This window comes from Anabas testudineus, chromosome 5 (assembly GCF_900324465.2).
Source record: "Anabas testudineus chromosome 5, fAnaTes1.2, whole genome shotgun sequence".
Taxonomy (NCBI): domain Eukaryota; kingdom Metazoa; phylum Chordata; class Actinopteri; order Anabantiformes; family Anabantidae; genus Anabas; species Anabas testudineus.
Genome location: NC_046614.1, coordinates 11,580,938 through 11,600,091, shown reverse-complemented (window position 1 = coordinate 11,600,091; position 19,154 = coordinate 11,580,938). Strand labels below are relative to the sequence as shown.

Here is a 19,154-nt window from a genome sequence, read left to right as displayed (position 1 = left end):
AACTTACGACAATTCATCTCATCACTAGCATCCTCGCAGTCCACTTTCTGGTTACACTTGCTAGAGTTGGAGATACAGCCTCCGTCTCTGCACTGGAACTGATCAGCTGAGCACAGTGTGGCTGCACGCACAAGACAGGAGGCTTTAAATTTTCATACAACTGCAGGCAAAAATAACTCTTTTAATCATAAGCCTCGACTCACTGTTACAGAAGAGTTCATCAGAATTGTCTCCACAGTCGTCTTGGCCATTGCACCAGGAGCTATGCCCCACACAGCGGCTATTCACACACCGCCTATAACCCTTCTTACACACACGGTTGACTGGGAACCACACAGGAAATGAAATTGACTCAAATTACAAATGTCAAGTACAAGAGCCTTGCTGAAAATGTTTTGGCAGAGAAAAAGGTTCCACTCACCACAGTAGGACTGTTTCTCATCAGACTTGTCCTTGCAGTGGGCTGTGCCATCACAAGTCAGAGTGTATTTTATACAGTCTCCATTTCCACACTCAAACTCATCAATGTTGTTACATGTAGTGTTGAGGGCTGAGAGGCCAAGACAGAAAAGTGTATTTAGGAAAAAAATCGCCTATCCAAAGGCATGCAGCGTAGTACATTTCATTTATAGCTATTCAAATCTATTCAAAGCCTGCCGTCACTGGTGACTTGTATTTTATTACATGATGTTCTAAAAAAACAGAAATTATAATTTTTATGAATCCCTTTTTTGTATTACCTACGCAGGTGTTGTCCTCCAACAGCTTTCTGTCACCACGGCAACTGCAGTTGACCCTTCCCTCAGAGGTCAACAGACACAGGTCCTGACATCCTCCGTTGTTAACACGGCACAGAGAGAACTCGCCTACACAGACATGAGGAAAGTTGAACACACAAACACACAAACACACACACGTCTTCGCATCCTCACATGTGTATGCACATCAACAGACAGATAGGCCTGTATGAATGTGGCGATGGCTCTGCTTCTGCTGAATGCATAATTCAATGTGACTCAATCTAAATGGGATTTGCAGCTATTACCGCAGGCTCTCGGCTCGTATGGGCGGTGCGGGTACTGGAGCACGAGAGGGTTTAGTGAATGAGGCAACTTGAGAGCAAAGATGGCTGATGATATGGCAGCGAAAGAAAACGGATACAGACAATGGGAGATGTGGAATTAGACAAGATGGAGGAAAAGGTGAAGAGTATGCATAGCGAATAGTGAAGAACACTGCTATGCATATGTGTGTGCTTGTGTAGTAATACAGTGTGTGTGTGTGCTTGTGTAGTAATACAGAGCAGGTGGGCCCGTTCTGTAGGTGTCTGTGAATCCGGCTGTGTGTGTGTGTCTGTGTGTGTGTGGCGCTCCCAGATTACTTTTGTCATCTCATTAACTGCTCTGCTGGAGCAGAATCACATCTTTGTTTGCATGTTTTGTACTTCTCTGTGTTGAAGTACAACATCTTCTTCAAGAAAGCCGATAAAACCTTTTACTTCATTTAATTTATTTGTATTGTATATTGGCCTCACTGCCATGATGTTTTCACCACAGAATAAATGGTAATGAAATTTCATAAGATATTATCTTTATTTCTACCTATCAAACGATTGCGAATATCAAATAACCACAGTGCCAACTTATTATAAATGTAAAATGTGGTGTTATCAAATTTTATTAGTTAGACTTATGTGCTGAATGTGTGGTTTAAGAGCATTTTAGTTTAGTATGAAATCTGAAGCCATTTTAATTTTGTAACTAAATAATTCATCTTAATTATTCATCTTTATTGTATTTGGCCATTGTGCTATATCAGTGACCTAGAATGATAATGATGGCGATAAGACAACTTATTATTGTCTTATTGTTTTATTTTTGCATCAGCATAAAGAAGTATGCTGACTTGGCAGGTGCTGTTTTTATTTTGTTGAAATAAATAATTTTCTCACTTGATATTGACTATAAATGTACATTACATATCACAGCAGACATTCTAACTTAATAAATAAATAAACTTTAGAAACATTTCCTGTCACATTATCATAACCGAGTGCAGTAATGATACGTGCCACACAGACGCATGCACACGCACACAGGCACAAATTATTTGGATTTCTCTTTGTGTGTAGAAACTCACAGCTGTTGGAGTCATTGGCCACTGCAACGATACCCATCGGCTGCTGAGGGATGTCGGCACGCAGCACCTTCATGTCGCCTCCTGTGTATTTATCAGCGCGAAGCACAGCCCTCCTCACCCAGTCCGTCCAGAAGATGTAGTCACCATACACAGCCAAGCCAAACGGATGGACCGGCTCATTCTTCAAAACCACCTGCAGGGGGAAGCACAACCACGGTGCTCACATTATACATTCGGGACGTTCCAGCCTCGGCTGTAAACTTGAAAGGATGAACTCACATCTGTTATTAGGCAATCCCATAACACAATTATACTTCAGAACAAATATTTTCATAATGCAGCATAATTTACACCGTGTGTGTGTCTGCATGCAAGTGTTCACCACTCACATAGCGCCGAGTGCCGTCATACTCGCAGCGTTCTATCTTGTCCAATGTGGCATCAGAAAAGTACAGCTTTTCAGCACGGTGGTCTATGGCTAGGCCGTTAGGGGTCCGGATGTCGGTGCCAATGATCACGAGAACATTAGCACCAGTCAGCGTGGCTCGCATGATACTGGGAGACTGCTCGTTCCAGTTGGTCCAGAACATGAGGCTGAAGCAGAGAGTAAGAAGTGTAAAGTTTTGCCATAATATACTAAAGGAGCAGTATCATACGCAAATGTGTTATATGAGTAAGTAGATTAGTTCTAACCCCTGACACTCGTCAAGCACAAAGGCTCTTGGGTGATCATCTCCTGACATGGTGACCACCGTGTGCCGGTCAACAGCACCCCAGCGGCTCTGATCCACAGTGTGCTGGGTGATGGTGGAGGTAGTGTAGCTAGTCCAGTACAACATATCCCAGCCCCTGTGGTATGCCAAACCCTCCACTGAGCCCACATCTGAAAAAGAACAGAGGACAAGTGTAAAGAACCGAGAGACATTAAAAGGGAAAGATGAAGATGACAGAAGGAAAAAGAGAGGAAGTAAAAGAAGCACGTCAATCCCAGCGCTATGTTAAAAGGCCAAGTCTGGACTGTTTGGCTGCAGCTCAGTGCTGGCAGACTGCTGTGTGGCAACATAGAGTCAGGACTATGAACATGACAGTTTAGTATTAATGACCAAGAACACAGTGTGATTCAAGGCTTTTATCCAACAAATAGCTCACTAAAAAGGTCACAGTAACAGTTACCGACTATGGTAGGACTTTCCATCGGACCACCTCATCAACACATGAGAAGTGAACAGTCATGTCTCTGCTCCAAAGCCTCGAAATGAGTGGGAGGCTGTGAGCTCCTCGTCTGCACAGAGGCCAGAGGACAGGTAAGAGTCAGCCAAGATGGGGAAACTTAAAGTTCTGTCGCAACAGACGCGCTGAGAAATAACACGAGCACAGAAACGTCTGTGTACTAATTAGAAAACCAGCTCACATCAGAAAACTCCAATGACAAGTAACTAGTACTGGTTGCTTTCTTGTTACCGTTACTGCAATGAAACACTGGCGGTCTAATGCTTACAGCAGCCTTTTTTTCCTGGGCTGGATATGACCTGAGATGATCAGCAACTTTCACCACAAGGTGGGATACTTAACACTACACCTCAACATCTCCAGTGCATGGCTGCAGATTGAGCCAACATTTCTCCAAACCATGCTATGACATACTGAATGAAGCAAAAGCAACTGGAGCGCTGAGCAGGGGCATGCAACAAAAAAAACAAAAACAACAACTCTCATCTGCTTCTAGCGCTCATAAATCAGTGCCCAAAAGATCGATAGACAGCAACACAAAATCCATTCACCCCTATTTCCTCCTTCTTCATTGCTGTTAATGAATTGTAAAGCTCGAGCCTGCAGCACTCGCTTCTCAGATTTTTGCCCTTCACTTCTGTTTATCTTCACATTGTTGTTCACCTAACCCTGTCTAGCCTTCTGTACATTTTGGCATGTTTACTATAATACAGATGTTGCTGATTTTAAAGCTATTGAGTCAGCCAGTTGTACCGACACTGGCTGTGTGAATTGATGCTATCTGAAGTGGGCTTGGTACAATTGTATGTTTGTTTTCAGAGCAGCAGTAAATAATTACCTTGATTTCTGTAGGCAAACACTAGTTCTCTCAGTTTCTCTATGTGCATGACACTTCTATACAGTTTATGTTGTATATTTCTGTAATTGGGGAAACACATAAGGAAAACGTACAGATTCTTTCAGAAAATGAACAGAAACAATGAACCCTGGGAAAAAACTATGCTTGGCTTCACTGGACCCTCCCACAGAGCACAGACCAACCCACCCCTGTCCTACTCTGTGATAACCAGTCCAGAGTTCACCTGTCATTTACTCGTTTAAAACCTATCCTACTGCCGAGCTGCTCTTCGCCTTTGTTTTCCCTCCCCGCTATCACCGTGTTTCTCAAGAGACCGCTTCCTTGGAGACTGAAGGAAATCTGATTTGGGATTGCTGAGCACGACCCTGATCGAGATGTCAAGTGGAGCAACCGCCTCGTCTGAGGTGACAGGAAATCCCACAATCTACAGCGTTTAGCCCTCAACACTTGCTCTTAACAGATGCTCTTAACTGGGGTTTGGGGGAAGGTATGAAAACCCTCTGATATCATTTTATTCCAAGTACTGCCTCTAGCAAATGTGGACTCTATTGTCAGGACCGTGAAGAGACATGATTTACATTCAGCACATGGGAAGCAGATTTAACACAACTATGAAAATGGAGGTTCGCCGGATACTTTGAAGGACAGTTTTTCGGATGGAGTGTCAATGTCAGTTGGAACATCAATGTATGTCATGTGTGTATATGTATTTAATAATCACCTTTAGTCCACATTGATTCATTTTGAAATGTTTAACAACCTCTCTGTTAAATGACTCAAACTCAAATGTGATGATATTTTTGAGTGCACCTCTATTGACTCACAGTGTGTGTACCTTTCCCATATGTATTATCAGTAGTTTTATGGCCACCTTGAGCATATTGACCCAACCACAAGTGCACTGTGTATGCTATGCTAACAGTAGCAGTAAGACTAGAAGACATCATCACAACTGAGGACAGGATGTTGCAGTGGAACACTACAGGTCCAGAGGATGTGCTGGGGAACAGCAGTGACCCAGGACTGGGCAGTGTGGAGCGGATACTTGTCCCAATATTAGATTCGCTGGTTCTGCTGCTGGGGGTCGTGGGGCACACCATGGTGTTAGTGATCCTGTGTGGAAGGCAGAGGAGAGGGGTGCCACGTACTGGACAGTTTACTCAAAGCTCCATGACAGGGACAGGTACAGATATTCTCCTGCTGGCTCTGAGCGCTGCAGACCTCCTTTTGCTCTCCATGCTTCCCTTCCACACTGTTGCTATAGCTATGCAGCATTGGCCATTTGGGGAAATCGCATGTCGTTTGGTAGGCTTCTTGGGATCGGCCTGCTCCTCTGCCAGTGTCTTCACACTGGCCACACTGGCTGTGTCGCGCTATCTGACGGTGGTGCAACCTGCCCGAGCGTACTCCCTCCTCTCGCGTCGCCGCGTGTCTATAGCTGCTGTGCTTCTATGGATTCCAGCCTGCTGTCTGGCTGCTCCCCAGCTTGTGTTTCGCTCTGTGGGAACCCCCCGACAAGCCTCAGACGGCCTTGCGTGCTTTGCTTTCCTGTCCCACCAAGACCAGGTGATCTATGGAGTGTTTCACTTTCTAATGTCCTTCTTGTTTCCACTGGTCACCATTGCAGTGGCCTATGGAAGCATATACTTTTTCCTGTGGCGTGGTGAGCATGCAGGCCGGGCACCCCAGGTAGAGCGCTACCAAAGCAAAGTGACACAGACATCAGCCATGCTGGTGCTGGCTTTTACCGTGTGCTGGCTGCCGTCCTATAGCCTGACACTGACATTACTGGCAGATAAAACCTCAGGGGCCACTGGAGCCTCGCCACGTTATGGCGCCTTCACTGTGTTTGCACGTTTCATGGCAACCTCCTCTACTGTAGTAAATCCCATCCTCTATGTGCTCATGTCCCAAAAGTTCAGACAGGACCTGTTAAGACTGTTCAAGAGGAAAGAACAAAGAGCAAGTGGGGCTGTGGCCATGGCTGCTACCTGACAGTATTACTATCAGCAGCTACCTTGATAAAACAGGAACACCTGACACACAAACATTTCTGGGAATTGCAATAAAACAATTACAAACTGAGCTGCTGTGCTGAGAGAATCATATGATTTAAATGGATATGGCAATTCCCTCAAAAGGAAATCCTACTTCACAAGGCACCTCCAACTGTGGGCAACATCTTTCTGACAAAACAGCATTCACTATAAACCTGGATATTGTATAGGAAGAGGAAACCATTTGCTAGAAGGCGCTGCTCTCCAGAGATAATGGGACAAACCACCCTACAATCCTGAATCATGCATTCCTTGTAAAACAGATAAAAGTAAAAGCACTTTGGTGAAACATTAACAGTGCACCTGTGTTTTGTTGTGCTGAGATAAGGTGAATGAAGGTCCATCTGTCTCTGGGCTTGTTTAAAGCTTAGAGCAACAGACAGAAAATGTCTTAATGTTGTTTATAGTTTGGCTACAACTTCAGAATAAAAGCTTTCTGGTTCAGATTAGATCAGTGGTGTTCAGAGGATTTTGAAGAAATCCAGCTGTTTTCTTTTCCAGGAAGACTTCTCACTTGGGCAGCTGATGTTTACAGTTAGGGATCTTTGTTATTCACAAAATAAATGGAGTAACCAGAAATAATTCTGACTAATGGCAGGGCCCACATCAATCATTGGCAGGGGCAATGGAAGGGAGATCAACAAGGAAGTGTGGTAGGTGGAGGCTGATTGTTAGAAATGAGATGGTGTAAAAAAGGTTTTCACAAACTTCAGAAGCGGAAACACTCACTCTCTACTACAGTCTTGCGGTCGGACCCATCATCACTGATCTGCTGGATGTTGCCGAAGTGGATGTCACTGAAGAAGATACGGTTAGCTCCCTTTCCACCTCCACCTCTGTAATCAAACGTGAGAGCGATGACATTCTTCATGTGCTCTGGGTCCTCAAATGGTTTTATGGGCGCGTTCAGGTTGTTTTCATCTGACAGGTGGACACTCTTCAGAATGGTGCGCTCTGAGTAGAGCAGATAGCCGTCATAGTCACGGCAGCCACGGCCATCTTCAGCCAGCATGCCGTGGGCACAAGCACATGTACGCTGCCCATTGCCACGGAAAAGACAAAGCTGCTGGCACCCGCCATTTTTCTCTTTGCACACATTTGTTCCTGCAAGCAGACATGAATCCAAAATGTTATTGATGATTACACTTTTCAAATTATTTCAGTAGAAAATAGTTTCTTCTAAAGTTCTTGACAGTTTTACATGTTTAACAAACAACCAGCTTCCTCACCTTGCTGCCTGACTCTGTTGAAAACTTTGATGTCCTTAAGTTGCACCCCGATTCCCGTCCTCAGTGACACAGAGTCCGTTGCGTTGTCCTTGCTGCCTCTCTTTATGGATCCATTGGCATGTGTCCTGGTTCAAAGCAGACGGACAAATATTAATAAACAGAAGGTGAAACTTGCAAATAAATGGTGCAAATAAATATTAAAATAGCACACAAATATAGAACAAGTTTTCCAAAAGTGAGGAATAGTATGTCTGACCTGTCACTCCAGTAGATATAGTTCTCAAACACAGAAACAGAGAACATGTCCATGTTGTTATTGGCCAACACCACCTCCCTGTTTTCTCCAGTCTCGAGGTTTATGCGTTCAATTTTGTCTGTTCTGGCATCACACCAGTACAGCAGACCATCCTACACGCACATGGGCAGTAACACTTAGTACTATGGTAGAATATGGTTGATACATTCATTTGTATACTGTAAAAATATATGGATGTAAATGCAAGAATGGGTAGTGTTAATGTACCTTATAGTCAATGGAGATACCATTGGGCCAGCTGATACTGACATTGACCAGGACAGCCCTCTGAGAGCCATCCAGACGAGACCGTTCAATACGAGGGTACTGGCCCCACTCTGTCCAGAACAAGTAGCTATACACATAAAAGAAGTAAAGCACAGACATTATCTTCCTCAAGAATCAATAATGAGAGAAATTAAAGAAGACAACTGAAAAAGTAGTCAGAGCTACATCCAGTGTTGTTTCCTCTCACCCTTTCTCTGGGTGGACAGTGATGGCGCGAGGCTTGTCCAAGCCCTGGGAGATCACCACATAGCGGAAGGAGCCATTCAGCCTGGCCACCTCAATCACATCAAAGCCTTGATCCGTCCAGTAGATGTTACCTGCAGGAGACAGAGAAGAAGCATTGACGTTCTTGCAGGACTTGAGCACAGGCTACATGGGCATTGATGCAAACATTTATCTTGTCTATCTAACTATTTTACTTTAGTTCACTTCTCCTCAGTCACCTGAGACATGAATTCTATTCTTTCCCACAGTCTAATCTTTATATGTTCATACATTCAGTTTATCTGATATTGTGGCGGCTAAAGCAGGAGTTAAACTGATACTGTTTCAGTGGGCATTTACAATACTCGAGGTTCGTCTCACCTGCTATCCAGTCCACAGCAATTCCTTCCACTCTGCCAATGCCGTTGGTGACCACATCCTCCCGCCAGGTCTGGTCTCTCTTGGCTCTGCTGATGGTGCTTAGGCCCATGTCTACCCAGTAGATAGTGTCATTGTCTGGAAAATAAAATAGATATTGTAGACTTGAACAGTAAGTTGCAGTACAGTGTACAGTAAATAATAGTTATACATTAATAATGCAGTGGTGAATAAAGTGGGAATTGAGGGCAGTAATTGGCAATTTCTTCTATATGTTGTATGTAAAAAGTCTTACCAGCGTGGAAATCTATGCCAACAGCTAGGGATGTGCCTGACACTGGCACAAGGGCATCAGACTTGTCAGATGGGTCCAAAGGAATACCACGTATGCCCTCATGTACAGAGTACAACAGGAAAGAGCCCACACCTACAACAAATAAGTAGAATTCTAAGTTTTTAATATCTGAAAAGCTTGTTTCATGAGTATCTTCAAACAATATTTTGCTCAGTCAACAATGTATGTAAGAATATGTCCTACCCTCACAAGACTGCTGCCCTATGCGCAGGCTGTATCCTGCTGTGCACATGCAGGCTCTGGTGGTTGGGGAGGTGGGGAGACACAGCTGGGAACAGTCTCCATTGTTATTACTGCAGAGATTGGTGCCTGGAAACACAAAAGTATGAGAACAAAAACACACAACAAATAAAAGAGGAGTAACAGAGACAAACAGATGTGCTTTGGCTTAGATAAGCAGACAGCCCCTTAAGAAGACAAGGACATATTTTCTTCCCTGCCCAGTAATTTAACTAAAACAAAGGGTTTGACTAGTTTTGCGGCCAGTCCTGCACCTTTCTGTACAGTTTCATTGTAGATTTTCATGTGCATCATTGGTGAAGTGCTGTTCCTCAAGACTTTCCAATTGCCCCCATCCTTTTTGTCACAGGTTCCTATCTGGTCGGTGCCTTGGTCTGCCCACCACAACTTGTCTCCTAAGGAATACAGCACAAAACAGGATAGTCAAGAACCAGATCTAACACTGGAAGGACACCTTAAACAAGCACAACATTTTCTGGACACCTACCCATGATGGCCAGAGCAGTAGCCTTGGTCAGCTTCCCCTTGACCCCCTCAAGCACCTCCAGTCCAGAGCCGTCCAGTTTACATCGATTGATGGTGCTGTTTCCTGAACTGATCCAGTAGAGCTGCTCAGTATCAAAGTCAATGGAGAGGCCTAGAAAACACAGACAGAGTTGATGTTTGATAACCTGCCTCATCACTGGAGTTTGCTGTCACTCACGTCACTCACCGACCGGGCCTTTCTGGTTAGTGAAAAGGACACTGCGGTTGCTGCCGTCTGTGTTTGCAATGCTGATGTTGTCCCCATCTGTCCAATAGAGTTTCCTGAAGGATGCAGGTGGTATGCATTAACAAGAGGACGTCACAAGCTCACACACACAAGTACAACTACAGCAAAGTTCTCAAATTCTTATTTTCAATATATCTGTTGTTGTTGAACTACAATATATGGTTTCTCTCTTGATTTTGTTGAGAATGCCTCTTATGTAAAATAGCAATATGATTAGCAACAGTAATAACAGCATGATGTGGAATTTGTGGAGCATTTGGTCTGGAAAGCATCCCAAACTGTGTATGACTTTAATAGAAATGTTATTAAAAATGCATGTTGTCTTTTTTGTGGGTCCGACCAATTTCAGAACAGACTGTTGAAGTTGATTTAAGCTGAAATATAGCTGAGCTGGCAAACTGGCAATGTGGCCATTGTGATTGTGTGTCATTGTGTTTAGACTGCTATGCTTATGTTTAAATGGTATCTATCCCCTGCACCCATCACCCACTTCCTGCTGAATCCAGCCTCATCCACCACACCCTTGTTTGTTAACATGCCTTTAAATAACATTTTGGAAGCATTTAAACTCCCACACGTTTGTCTTTGTATGCACACACACAGACAGAGTTTCTCAATCCCCAATTGTCTTTGCAGCCGCCCAGTTCTGAACGTATTCTGGGCAGTGTGTTTACGTGCCAGAAAGAGGAGGCAGCCCCAGCATATGGATTCAGCATCTGTTTCTCATTTTCCCCAATGCCAACAATGCTCAGGTCGGAAACATTCCTCTGTTTAAATAGGTTAAATCTTTCAAAGATGGGAAGGAGGGCACATAAAATACTAGAAAGGAGAGACATTTCCTAAGAAAGTATGCTTTCCTTATCATGCTGTAAATAATACATTGATAGTCTACGAGTGCACAGAAACCATGGTTTAAAATACAAATTGAGCAAGCGAGACAATGAGAAGGTGTGAAAGGAGAAAGATTACAAGACAGGAGAAAAACTGGAACCACTTCCTGACTGTAGAGACAGTCAGAGGTCAGCAACCATTTATTTCAAACAGTTGCCTGTCATTGCTGCCTGCAAACAGAGGGGGGGGTGGACAGCAAAACAGCACCCAGGTGTGTATGATTGTGTGTGTGCTCACGTCTGTGTGTATGTGCATTATAGGTAAAAGGTGAAATCACGCGGGTATCTGTGTGACATCGCTATGATATGTATGTGTGTATATGACCAACCCCAGAATTGGATGAAGCACTAGACAGTGAGGCTTGTCCAGGCCCTGGATGACGGCATTTTTGAAGGAACCGTCCAGTCTGGCAACATTAATCTGTTTCTTATTGGCATCATAGCTGGTCCAGAACAGGTTTCTGGACACCCAGTCTACAGCCAGGCCGTGAGCATTGGGCAAATCTGATAAAACACAAAAACAAAAACAAAAAAAGAAAATAGTTAACATTAGTTGTGTTGTATAAGAACCAAAAAGATCATACAAAGCTTTTGAGAGAGAAAAGGGGAAAGAGCTGCAACAAAAAATATATATTATCTGTTCACCACTTAAAATTAAATTAAATTTAAAAAAGTAGTGTTTGAAACAACAGGTATTTGACGGTGGGTGTCTAATTTCTAGCCTCGGATTTTGTTGGCACAACTGGGAATGGTCACTAAAATTGCTGAAACTGGGGCTTCATGCAGGCTGCTTAGCAAGTGCCTAGTTACATTTTCTAAGCTCTGACTGGGTAATTGCTGCTCAGAGGAAGTGTTTCTGTGAACAGGTAATTACTTTCCGTGCCTTCCACGTGTAAAATAAGCCACACAAACAATAAAGGAACTGGTGTAACACAGTACAACATAGGATGATTTTGTCTGTTTTGCTTCCCGTCACATTAATAAATTGCTTTCTACCCACAACCCTTGTACTCTATGTACAGTTTCTGCACAAGGAGCTAAAGGAAAATTGTTTAAAACTAACTTCTTAGAAAAATTATTTTTCAGATAAAATATCTGGGACCTATGTATGTGTACAATCTACTGCAGGGGTTTCTCCGTACCAGCAGAGACCACAGCCTCAACTCCAGTGCCATTAATGAAAGCTCTCTTGATGGTCTGGGTGCGGACATCAGACCAGTATATACGGTGCTCCAGCGCGTCATAGTCCACCACAGTCACGTTGTCGATGTCCGGCACGGTAAAGGAGATGATGTAGTTGTAGTATGGGTTGTCGATGTCCACTCCCCTGATCTCGATCTGACGGGCATACAACAGGAACTGACGAGACTCTGCAGGGGGGAGAAGAGAGGTTGGCATACATGCTTCACTACTTCTCTGGATCTTCAGCATTTAATGGGAGTAACCCACAGTTAAATGCACCTTCAAGTCAAAAGTCAAACGCATGAGTGCACACTAATGCCAGAGTTGTGGATACGTGGCTGCAGCATGGATGGGTGCATCTGCGCATTATTCCTGCCACTTGAACAAACTCAAATCCAATTGCATCTTTGACTCTAATGATTGTGTGTGGCTGGCGTGCTCAATAGCACAGCCGTGGAAGACGAGAGTGAATTCAATCAGTCGAGATACATTACAACTACAGTGGTCTCAACAGTCCTATCATCATTTAACTCCAGGCAGCTTAAATGATAGACAGGAAGAGAGGGAAAGAGAAAGGGAGATGGGAAGACTAATAACAGTGTCTGTATTGGCCAGCCCAGACTAGGTGGTGGATGCGGAGGGCTGTGGCTGATGCTTGCATCACACAGAATGGGGTTCTCCATTCCATTACCCCCGAAGATAATAGAAAGTGCTGCCCTGAATACTAAACTCACACACTGAATAAACAGGCCCGCTCTCACTTTTCACGGACATACACTTCAATGCGTGCCAAAGCTGTCACAGCAACAGCACCTCAAAGTGAAATAAGTCTAGATTGTTTAATCCTCTCTCTTTTACGCACACCAGCACACAAATGGAAATAAACAATTTTACAAGGCCAGGGATTACACTCCATTCAGTGGCAGTTTTTCCAAGACAAACAGAGAGGAAACTTGCCTTCCACCTCAGAGAGGAATCGGAGGGTGCAACTGTAACTGTATTATAAGTATGTCGACCATGTGTTCTTTCTTACCATAGCATGTTCGTTTGTCAGGGCCCAGTTTCATGAGATGCGGACAGGCACATGAGAATGTCTGATTGTAGTTGATGAGACATAAGTGAGAGCAGGGCTCCTTTCCATCTTTAGCTGCACAGGGGTTGGGAGCTGAGGGGGATAAGGTATAGAAAAACAATGGTGAATGTACACATAAATATCTCATTAATCATCATGTGTAAAGAGTATGTGCCTTTGTGTTTGTGCGTCTCACCTTGTGGCTGTCTGGATGGATGGTAGACCTGGAGGTCAAAAGGTTGTGTATTGGTTCTCTGGACTACAGTGACATTGCTTCCCGTCCACTTGTTTGCCTTGGCCAGCGTGTTGGTCCTCCAGTCTGTCCAGTAAACCTCTCCACCATACATGGTGACAGCAAAGGGATGTGACAGATACTCATGTCCCCTCAGAACCTCGATCAGCCCAGAGCCATCATACTTGGCTGAATAAATGGCATCAGACCTGCGTAAAGCACAGTTTTCAGTTGTACTCCCGTGTAGAACTAAAAGAGGCTGTACACACATCAAACAAATGTGTTTGTGTGAGTGCGTTCTTGTCTGTGCTCTCTGTATCTGACCTGGCATCGATCCACAGGATGCGGCGCTCTAGATAATCCACAGTGAGCCCATTTGGCCAGCCTCCATTACCAGTTTCTTTATGGATGGTCTTTCTGCCTTCCCCGCTCATCGACGCAGCCTCAATCCTTGGCAAGCTGGCATCCCAGTCTGTCCAGAAGAGGATCCTGCAGTGTAATGCCACAACAAAGATAAGCAATTGTTGAAAAACTAAGTTACAATAATGTTCATGGAGGAGCGCGGTCAGGACATTTAACCTTCAAATACCACTGGAATTCTCTGTCAATGTGTTTTGTTTGATGTGAGCAAGCAATGTGGCCATTACCCATCTCTGGGGTCCAGGGCAATAGCTCGAGGGTGTTCCACCTCCCCAGCCAGCAGCGTGGTTCTCATGGTGCCATCCAACTTGGCCACCTCTATCTGATCCAGGTTGCTTTCCACCCAGTAAATGTTTCCTGCTATCCAGTCCACTGCTAGACCCTCTGGGGTAGCCAGCCCATACTGGATTACTACATCAAAGCTGGTTAAAGCTACAAGGGCAGATAAAAAAAGACATAAGAGACAGTCTATCTAACCATGTACATATAATATTGTGAAACAGAAATAAACAAGAGAATAATTTAAATGTTTATGTATCATCCGTCTCTGTTAAAAACTGTCTAGAGAAGTCTGAGCTAATCATATTTAATCTTGCTGCTCAATAAAATACATGTTCCTCCAGGGTGCTTGGGTTTCTTAATGAATTCATTTTTCATTATTTCATCTTATTCATTATTTCAATACTACAGATAAAGAGTGCGAAGGCTTGCATGTGCTGAAGGCAACATTTCAGATTGTGCTGCAGCCTGAAGCACCGATCCACCCTGGCATTTACAAATTATGTAAATGTAATCAAGCAGTTTGGATTCAAAGCTAACATTGCATCGCAAACTGAAATCCCTTTAATCAAATGGTTTGATGAGAAAACATGTCAGTACAACAAATGAAAACATAAGCAAATACAGTAGCAGCACAGCAGGGGGTGTGGTGCTACAATTACAGAATAGGCCGAACAGATCTAAATATGTGGTGTCTTGCAGAGCTACAGAGACAAATGTTCCAACCTCTTTCTAACCCTTTCATTTTCTGCCGAGTCCCTAATCAGAGGGACACGTCTAATTATTTGTCATTATCCTGTTTGTAGAAATGACAACACACACTCACTGTATTTAGCTTATTGGCTGTAAACTGTAAATGTGGCTACCTCAAGCACAACCGAATACATACATGATTTGCTCATAAACAGTGATGATAGAACCATGTTTGCCAAGCATAAGGGTCATGATGACCTTCACAAAGCCATACCGCATAGAAGACACAACAAAAGCACCATCGGCAATTAAACAGTAATACAATTAAAATGTTTTGAGTCATAAAAGCCCCTCTTTTCCAAGAAAACCCCATACAGTAACAAGCTAAATAGTTGTAAACTAAAAAACACTATTACGAGCTTAATGTCTAAATATCTATCATTACTTGTTTTGTCTTTATCATAAATGTAAATGTCCTGATGTGCTCTCTATTCATTGTTGAAAACCACGTGATGCAGCTGAAAGCTGAATGTTTTCTTCCAAAAAAAAAAAAAAAATCTTTCTAGGCAAATACTCACCTCCATTCTCAGACAGTTTCCCACGATAGATCTTGTCCTCCACCACATCAGTCCAATAGAGGGCACTCTGGCTAAGATGAAAATCAAGGGCAATGGTGTTTCTTAAGCCTGGGACCAACACACTGAACTCTCCCTTGTTCAGATCAATGCGGCGGATCTCGTGGCGATTCGAGAAAATGATGAAGGGTTTGAAAGGATCTGCGGGAATGGAGCAGAAACATCAGTGGCTATCTTTTAAATGATAACCAAGCAGATAGTAAAGAGTTAAAACGCTTTGCCTGGTCGCTGTTGATTGTTACACCAAATACTGCAGAAGAGCTCTGCTGGAAAATATCACATCATGTTACTCTGCAGTGTTTGACTTGTCCAATAAAAGCGGGGCTGTGTTGAAAGTGGTTTTAATCCTGGGTAATTAAAACACAGAGTAAATAAGACAGGAGTTATCTGTGCCTAGCAGGCAGCCAAACAGGCAGCAGGATGAATGACAGGGTGCTGGTGGCTCGTCTCTGAGACCGGGCTGAAAGACCACAACCATAAATTCCTGTTTCCTTCTTCCTTGTTACTGCAGGGAAATAACTATATTCCTTATTTAGATGATAACATTCAATGTGATTTAATGTGACTGAGAAATGTTTGTTTTGCCCTCTTGTTGACTTTAATAAGAAGCATATATCTGCTCTTCATTTTATGCTTTAATATTTCAGATTATGTTCATAAAATAACAGCAGCTAGAAACCTATGCTCAGGACCTTTTCCCCTTGTCATATACTTACTCTGCAATGCTCTGTCTATTTTCCAAATAACTATTACATTTTGGCTGATTATCCCCTGCTTGATACCAAACCCAACCCACACCCTCTGATTCTGACAAAGCCCAGTACTTCTCACATCTCTCACCTCCCCCTTTTTACTGAAGTTCACATTCTCCACCAATGTTTCTTGACTTTCTCTAACGCTGCATCTTTGCCTCCTGCATCATTTCCTCTGACCCTTACCCGTGCTCTTGCAGTTCTCCATGTCAGGTTCCAGCTCCCAGCCCTCGTAGCACGAGCATTTCACACTGAACTTGTCCTGTTCGCAGCGTTGACTGCACTTAAGATGTTTGGCACAGAAGCTCTGGATCTGACAGGTCTTGTTGTCAGGCCCTAACTCCATGCCCAGTGGACAGGAACAGATCACACCCTCGCCGGGAGCCACTGTGCAGTTATGGCTACAGTCACCATTGTCCAGTGAACACAGGTCTAAAAAAAAACAGAGGATATAAAGAGTGGGGCAAGGCGAAGCTGCATAGAAGTGTTATTAAACCACTGAAACCATGGTTTAAGATGCTGTTATGGCACTCCCTATATTAAAACATAACCTGGCTACTGCTGTCTCTTACCACAGAGTTTCTCATCAGAGCCATCTGGACAATCTTCTTTGCCATCACAAAGTTTCTCTGAAGGCAGACAGATGGTGGAATCGTTGGCGCACACATGGTGAGACAGTTTACACACCAGCGCCTCGCAATTGTCCTCGTCTGAGTTGTCCTCACAGTCACTGTCACCGTCACACACCCAGGCTTTGCTGATACAGCGAGCTACAGACAGAAGGCAGGGTTACTTTAATAATAAATATTCCACATAAGCAATTCATTTATTATTCTTTGTTTTTTTTTAAAGTATGATCTCTTACCAGAGTCCCTGCAGCCAAACTTTACAGCTGGATCACACATGTGCGTGACACCCTCACAGTTCTTCTCATCACTCAGATCCATGCAGTCAGTGTCGCCATCACAGCGCCAGCGCAAGGGGATGCACAGGCCATCCATTCGACACTGAAACTCATCTGTATGGCAACCTCCTGGGGGCCGCGTGGCTGTGGTAAGAGATACTGCAATTACTCCACAATGACATTCTCAGAGGTGGCCCGCGTTAATCAAATCAGGACTCATAATATTGAGCACAGAAGTACAACATCAAACTGCGAAGACCAAAACTTATGAGCTGTCTGTGATAAATCGGGTTAGCAGCAAATCTTAACTATGGGAGAGGCTGAACTGAGCTTATTTCTACTGTATTAGTATTTCTACTGTCATTAGTTGATATTTAAAAAAGAATAATTATATCAGTCCCTTTTAAACCACTAGTGACAGTTGTTAAATGTCAGTGGTACCCATTAGACGGGTGCCAATGTGACTAATAGGAACGAGGGACCTGACTGAAATGTAAACACTTGATACTGTTTCTCTGCTGAGTGCTCTTCACACAATAAATGACAGAACAGTGTAGTAATACAACCACTCACCCACGATGACAGCAGCCACCTGTCACAGCTGTGATCCATAAGAAACAGCCAGTGGCAAGTTGTTTGTGGGATGTTCAATGTTAGATTAATTTTTTTTATGACTTACTAGGAACTAACAGGTCTTGGTGATTAGGATCTATATTTACTTAGATAACTAAGTGCAACATGCACAGCTTATGATCTATTGGTTATTGACGTGTGGTCTTTTCTAAGTTTAATCCACATAAAACCAGGTAGTGAGTTAGATTTAAGAGTTCAGCTGATAAAATTACAGGGTATGGCGTCGGCCTGCAGATGTGCTGCATGAACATGGAGCGAACATCAAAACCAAGGTGAAAACAGCATGTGCAACACACAAGTGTTGACTGAGATAATAATTATAATTTAGAATAGAACATACAGTAAAAACCCAACAGGACATTATTAAATTATCCAACTTTTGCCATCCTAATGTATTTCTTACATATAATATCTGCTGCAGTGAAAGGTTTCCTCACTGTAGGTGAATTAGCAGGTTAAGATACTGACCCTGATTGGTGCAGTTTGCGTGGGTCTCGTCACTGTAGTCCCCACAGTCATTATCTCCGTCACACGTCCAGTAATCTGGGATGCAGCGGCCACTGTTACACTTGAACTGAGCGCTAGAACAGGAGTGACTACATCCTGCCTCATCGCTGTTGTCCCCACAGTCGTTATCTGAAAAACAAATACAGTCAGACAACACCCGCTATGACATTATGAGGCCTCAAAGAGAAATTATACATTTGTATGAATATTTAATTGACAATGAGAGCAGTGACAGTGAAAACCATGGATATAAATGAAACAGAATGTGAGAGATCAGAATTAAAATAATGACACAAACTGCATAGATCAGACCATGCACCATGAGGAAATTAACCGAGCGCTGTTGTACTGAGCTTGGCAGCAGACCATCAAAGCACTTTTATACACATACTAATGCTGAAGGGCAACGTAACGTATAACTTAACTTTGGACTTTTCACAGTTGTTAATTCCATATTCATCAGTCGAAGAAAATATATTATGTGTTTAAATAGTGTTTATTTTTTAATCTGTCATCCTTTAAAATCTATAAGAAATCATAATAATAATGACATACTTTATTGATCCCCTTGGGGAGACTGTTGTTGGACAGCTGCCAAAAAGTAGATGTCAGCACCATTATGGTGTTTGGATGTCTTGTCCAAGGACACCTCAACATGTATCGTACACGAACCACTGACCCTTGCATTCATGGATGACTGCTCTTTAAAATATAGAGCTACATAAAATTAAACCAAGTTCACTGCACTAAACATTTTTGCCATGTTTTGGGCTGTCTGACTGATTCATTTAAAATGTATAAAATCTGCAGCAGACTAAATGAATGGCAGTGGCACTGAGTGCAGCTTGTGGCCATTTTCAATTAGCAGAAAAGCAGCCCTATACATTTTCTGAGCCCACATGGCTGCGT

General features: G+C 43.2%; 2 protein-coding genes across 2 annotated transcripts in view; one reads left to right on the top strand and one right to left on the bottom strand.

The window, feature by feature from the left end:
• The window catches only part of LOC113153949 (low-density lipoprotein receptor-related protein 1-like), a 75,334-nt gene that overhangs the window by 14,897 nt on the left and 41,283 nt on the right, over window positions 1-19,154 (bottom strand). The window contains exons 20-48 of the mRNA XM_026347872.1: window positions 18,207-18,374; window positions 17,067-17,249; window positions 16,774-16,971; window positions 16,388-16,633; window positions 15,393-15,590; window positions 14,070-14,274; window positions 13,747-13,911; window positions 13,387-13,631; window positions 13,152-13,283; window positions 12,079-12,306; window positions 11,266-11,440; window positions 9,987-10,081; window positions 9,762-9,911; window positions 9,529-9,669; window positions 9,218-9,343; window positions 8,975-9,106; window positions 8,683-8,817; window positions 8,285-8,414; window positions 8,038-8,164; window positions 7,771-7,922; window positions 7,515-7,639; window positions 7,015-7,389; window positions 2,833-3,022; window positions 2,529-2,733; window positions 2,140-2,332; window positions 741-866; window positions 422-550; window positions 204-323; window positions 8-121 (exon numbers count right to left, since the gene is read on the bottom strand). Coding sequence (XP_026203657.1) covers window positions 8-121; window positions 204-323; window positions 422-550; window positions 741-866; window positions 2,140-2,332; window positions 2,529-2,733; window positions 2,833-3,022; window positions 7,015-7,389; window positions 7,515-7,639; window positions 7,771-7,922; window positions 8,038-8,164; window positions 8,285-8,414; window positions 8,683-8,817; window positions 8,975-9,106; window positions 9,218-9,343; window positions 9,529-9,669; window positions 9,762-9,911; window positions 9,987-10,081; window positions 11,266-11,440; window positions 12,079-12,306; window positions 13,152-13,283; window positions 13,387-13,631; window positions 13,747-13,911; window positions 14,070-14,274; window positions 15,393-15,590; window positions 16,388-16,633; window positions 16,774-16,971; window positions 17,067-17,249; window positions 18,207-18,374 — 4,908 coding nt within the window. The remainder of the gene's footprint in view (window positions 1-7; window positions 122-203; window positions 324-421; window positions 551-740; window positions 867-2,139; window positions 2,333-2,528; window positions 2,734-2,832; window positions 3,023-7,014; window positions 7,390-7,514; window positions 7,640-7,770; window positions 7,923-8,037; window positions 8,165-8,284; window positions 8,415-8,682; window positions 8,818-8,974; window positions 9,107-9,217; window positions 9,344-9,528; window positions 9,670-9,761; window positions 9,912-9,986; window positions 10,082-11,265; window positions 11,441-12,078; window positions 12,307-13,151; window positions 13,284-13,386; window positions 13,632-13,746; window positions 13,912-14,069; window positions 14,275-15,392; window positions 15,591-16,387; window positions 16,634-16,773; window positions 16,972-17,066; window positions 17,250-18,206; window positions 18,375-19,154) is intronic.
• Window positions 4,425-6,506, top strand: LOC113153952 (delta-type opioid receptor). Its single transcript, XM_026347874.1, has one exon. It carries the CDS (start codon window positions 5,141-5,143, stop codon window positions 6,221-6,223), a length of 1,083 nt encoding a protein of 360 aa, XP_026203659.1. The 5' UTR covers window positions 4,425-5,140; the 3' UTR covers window positions 6,224-6,506.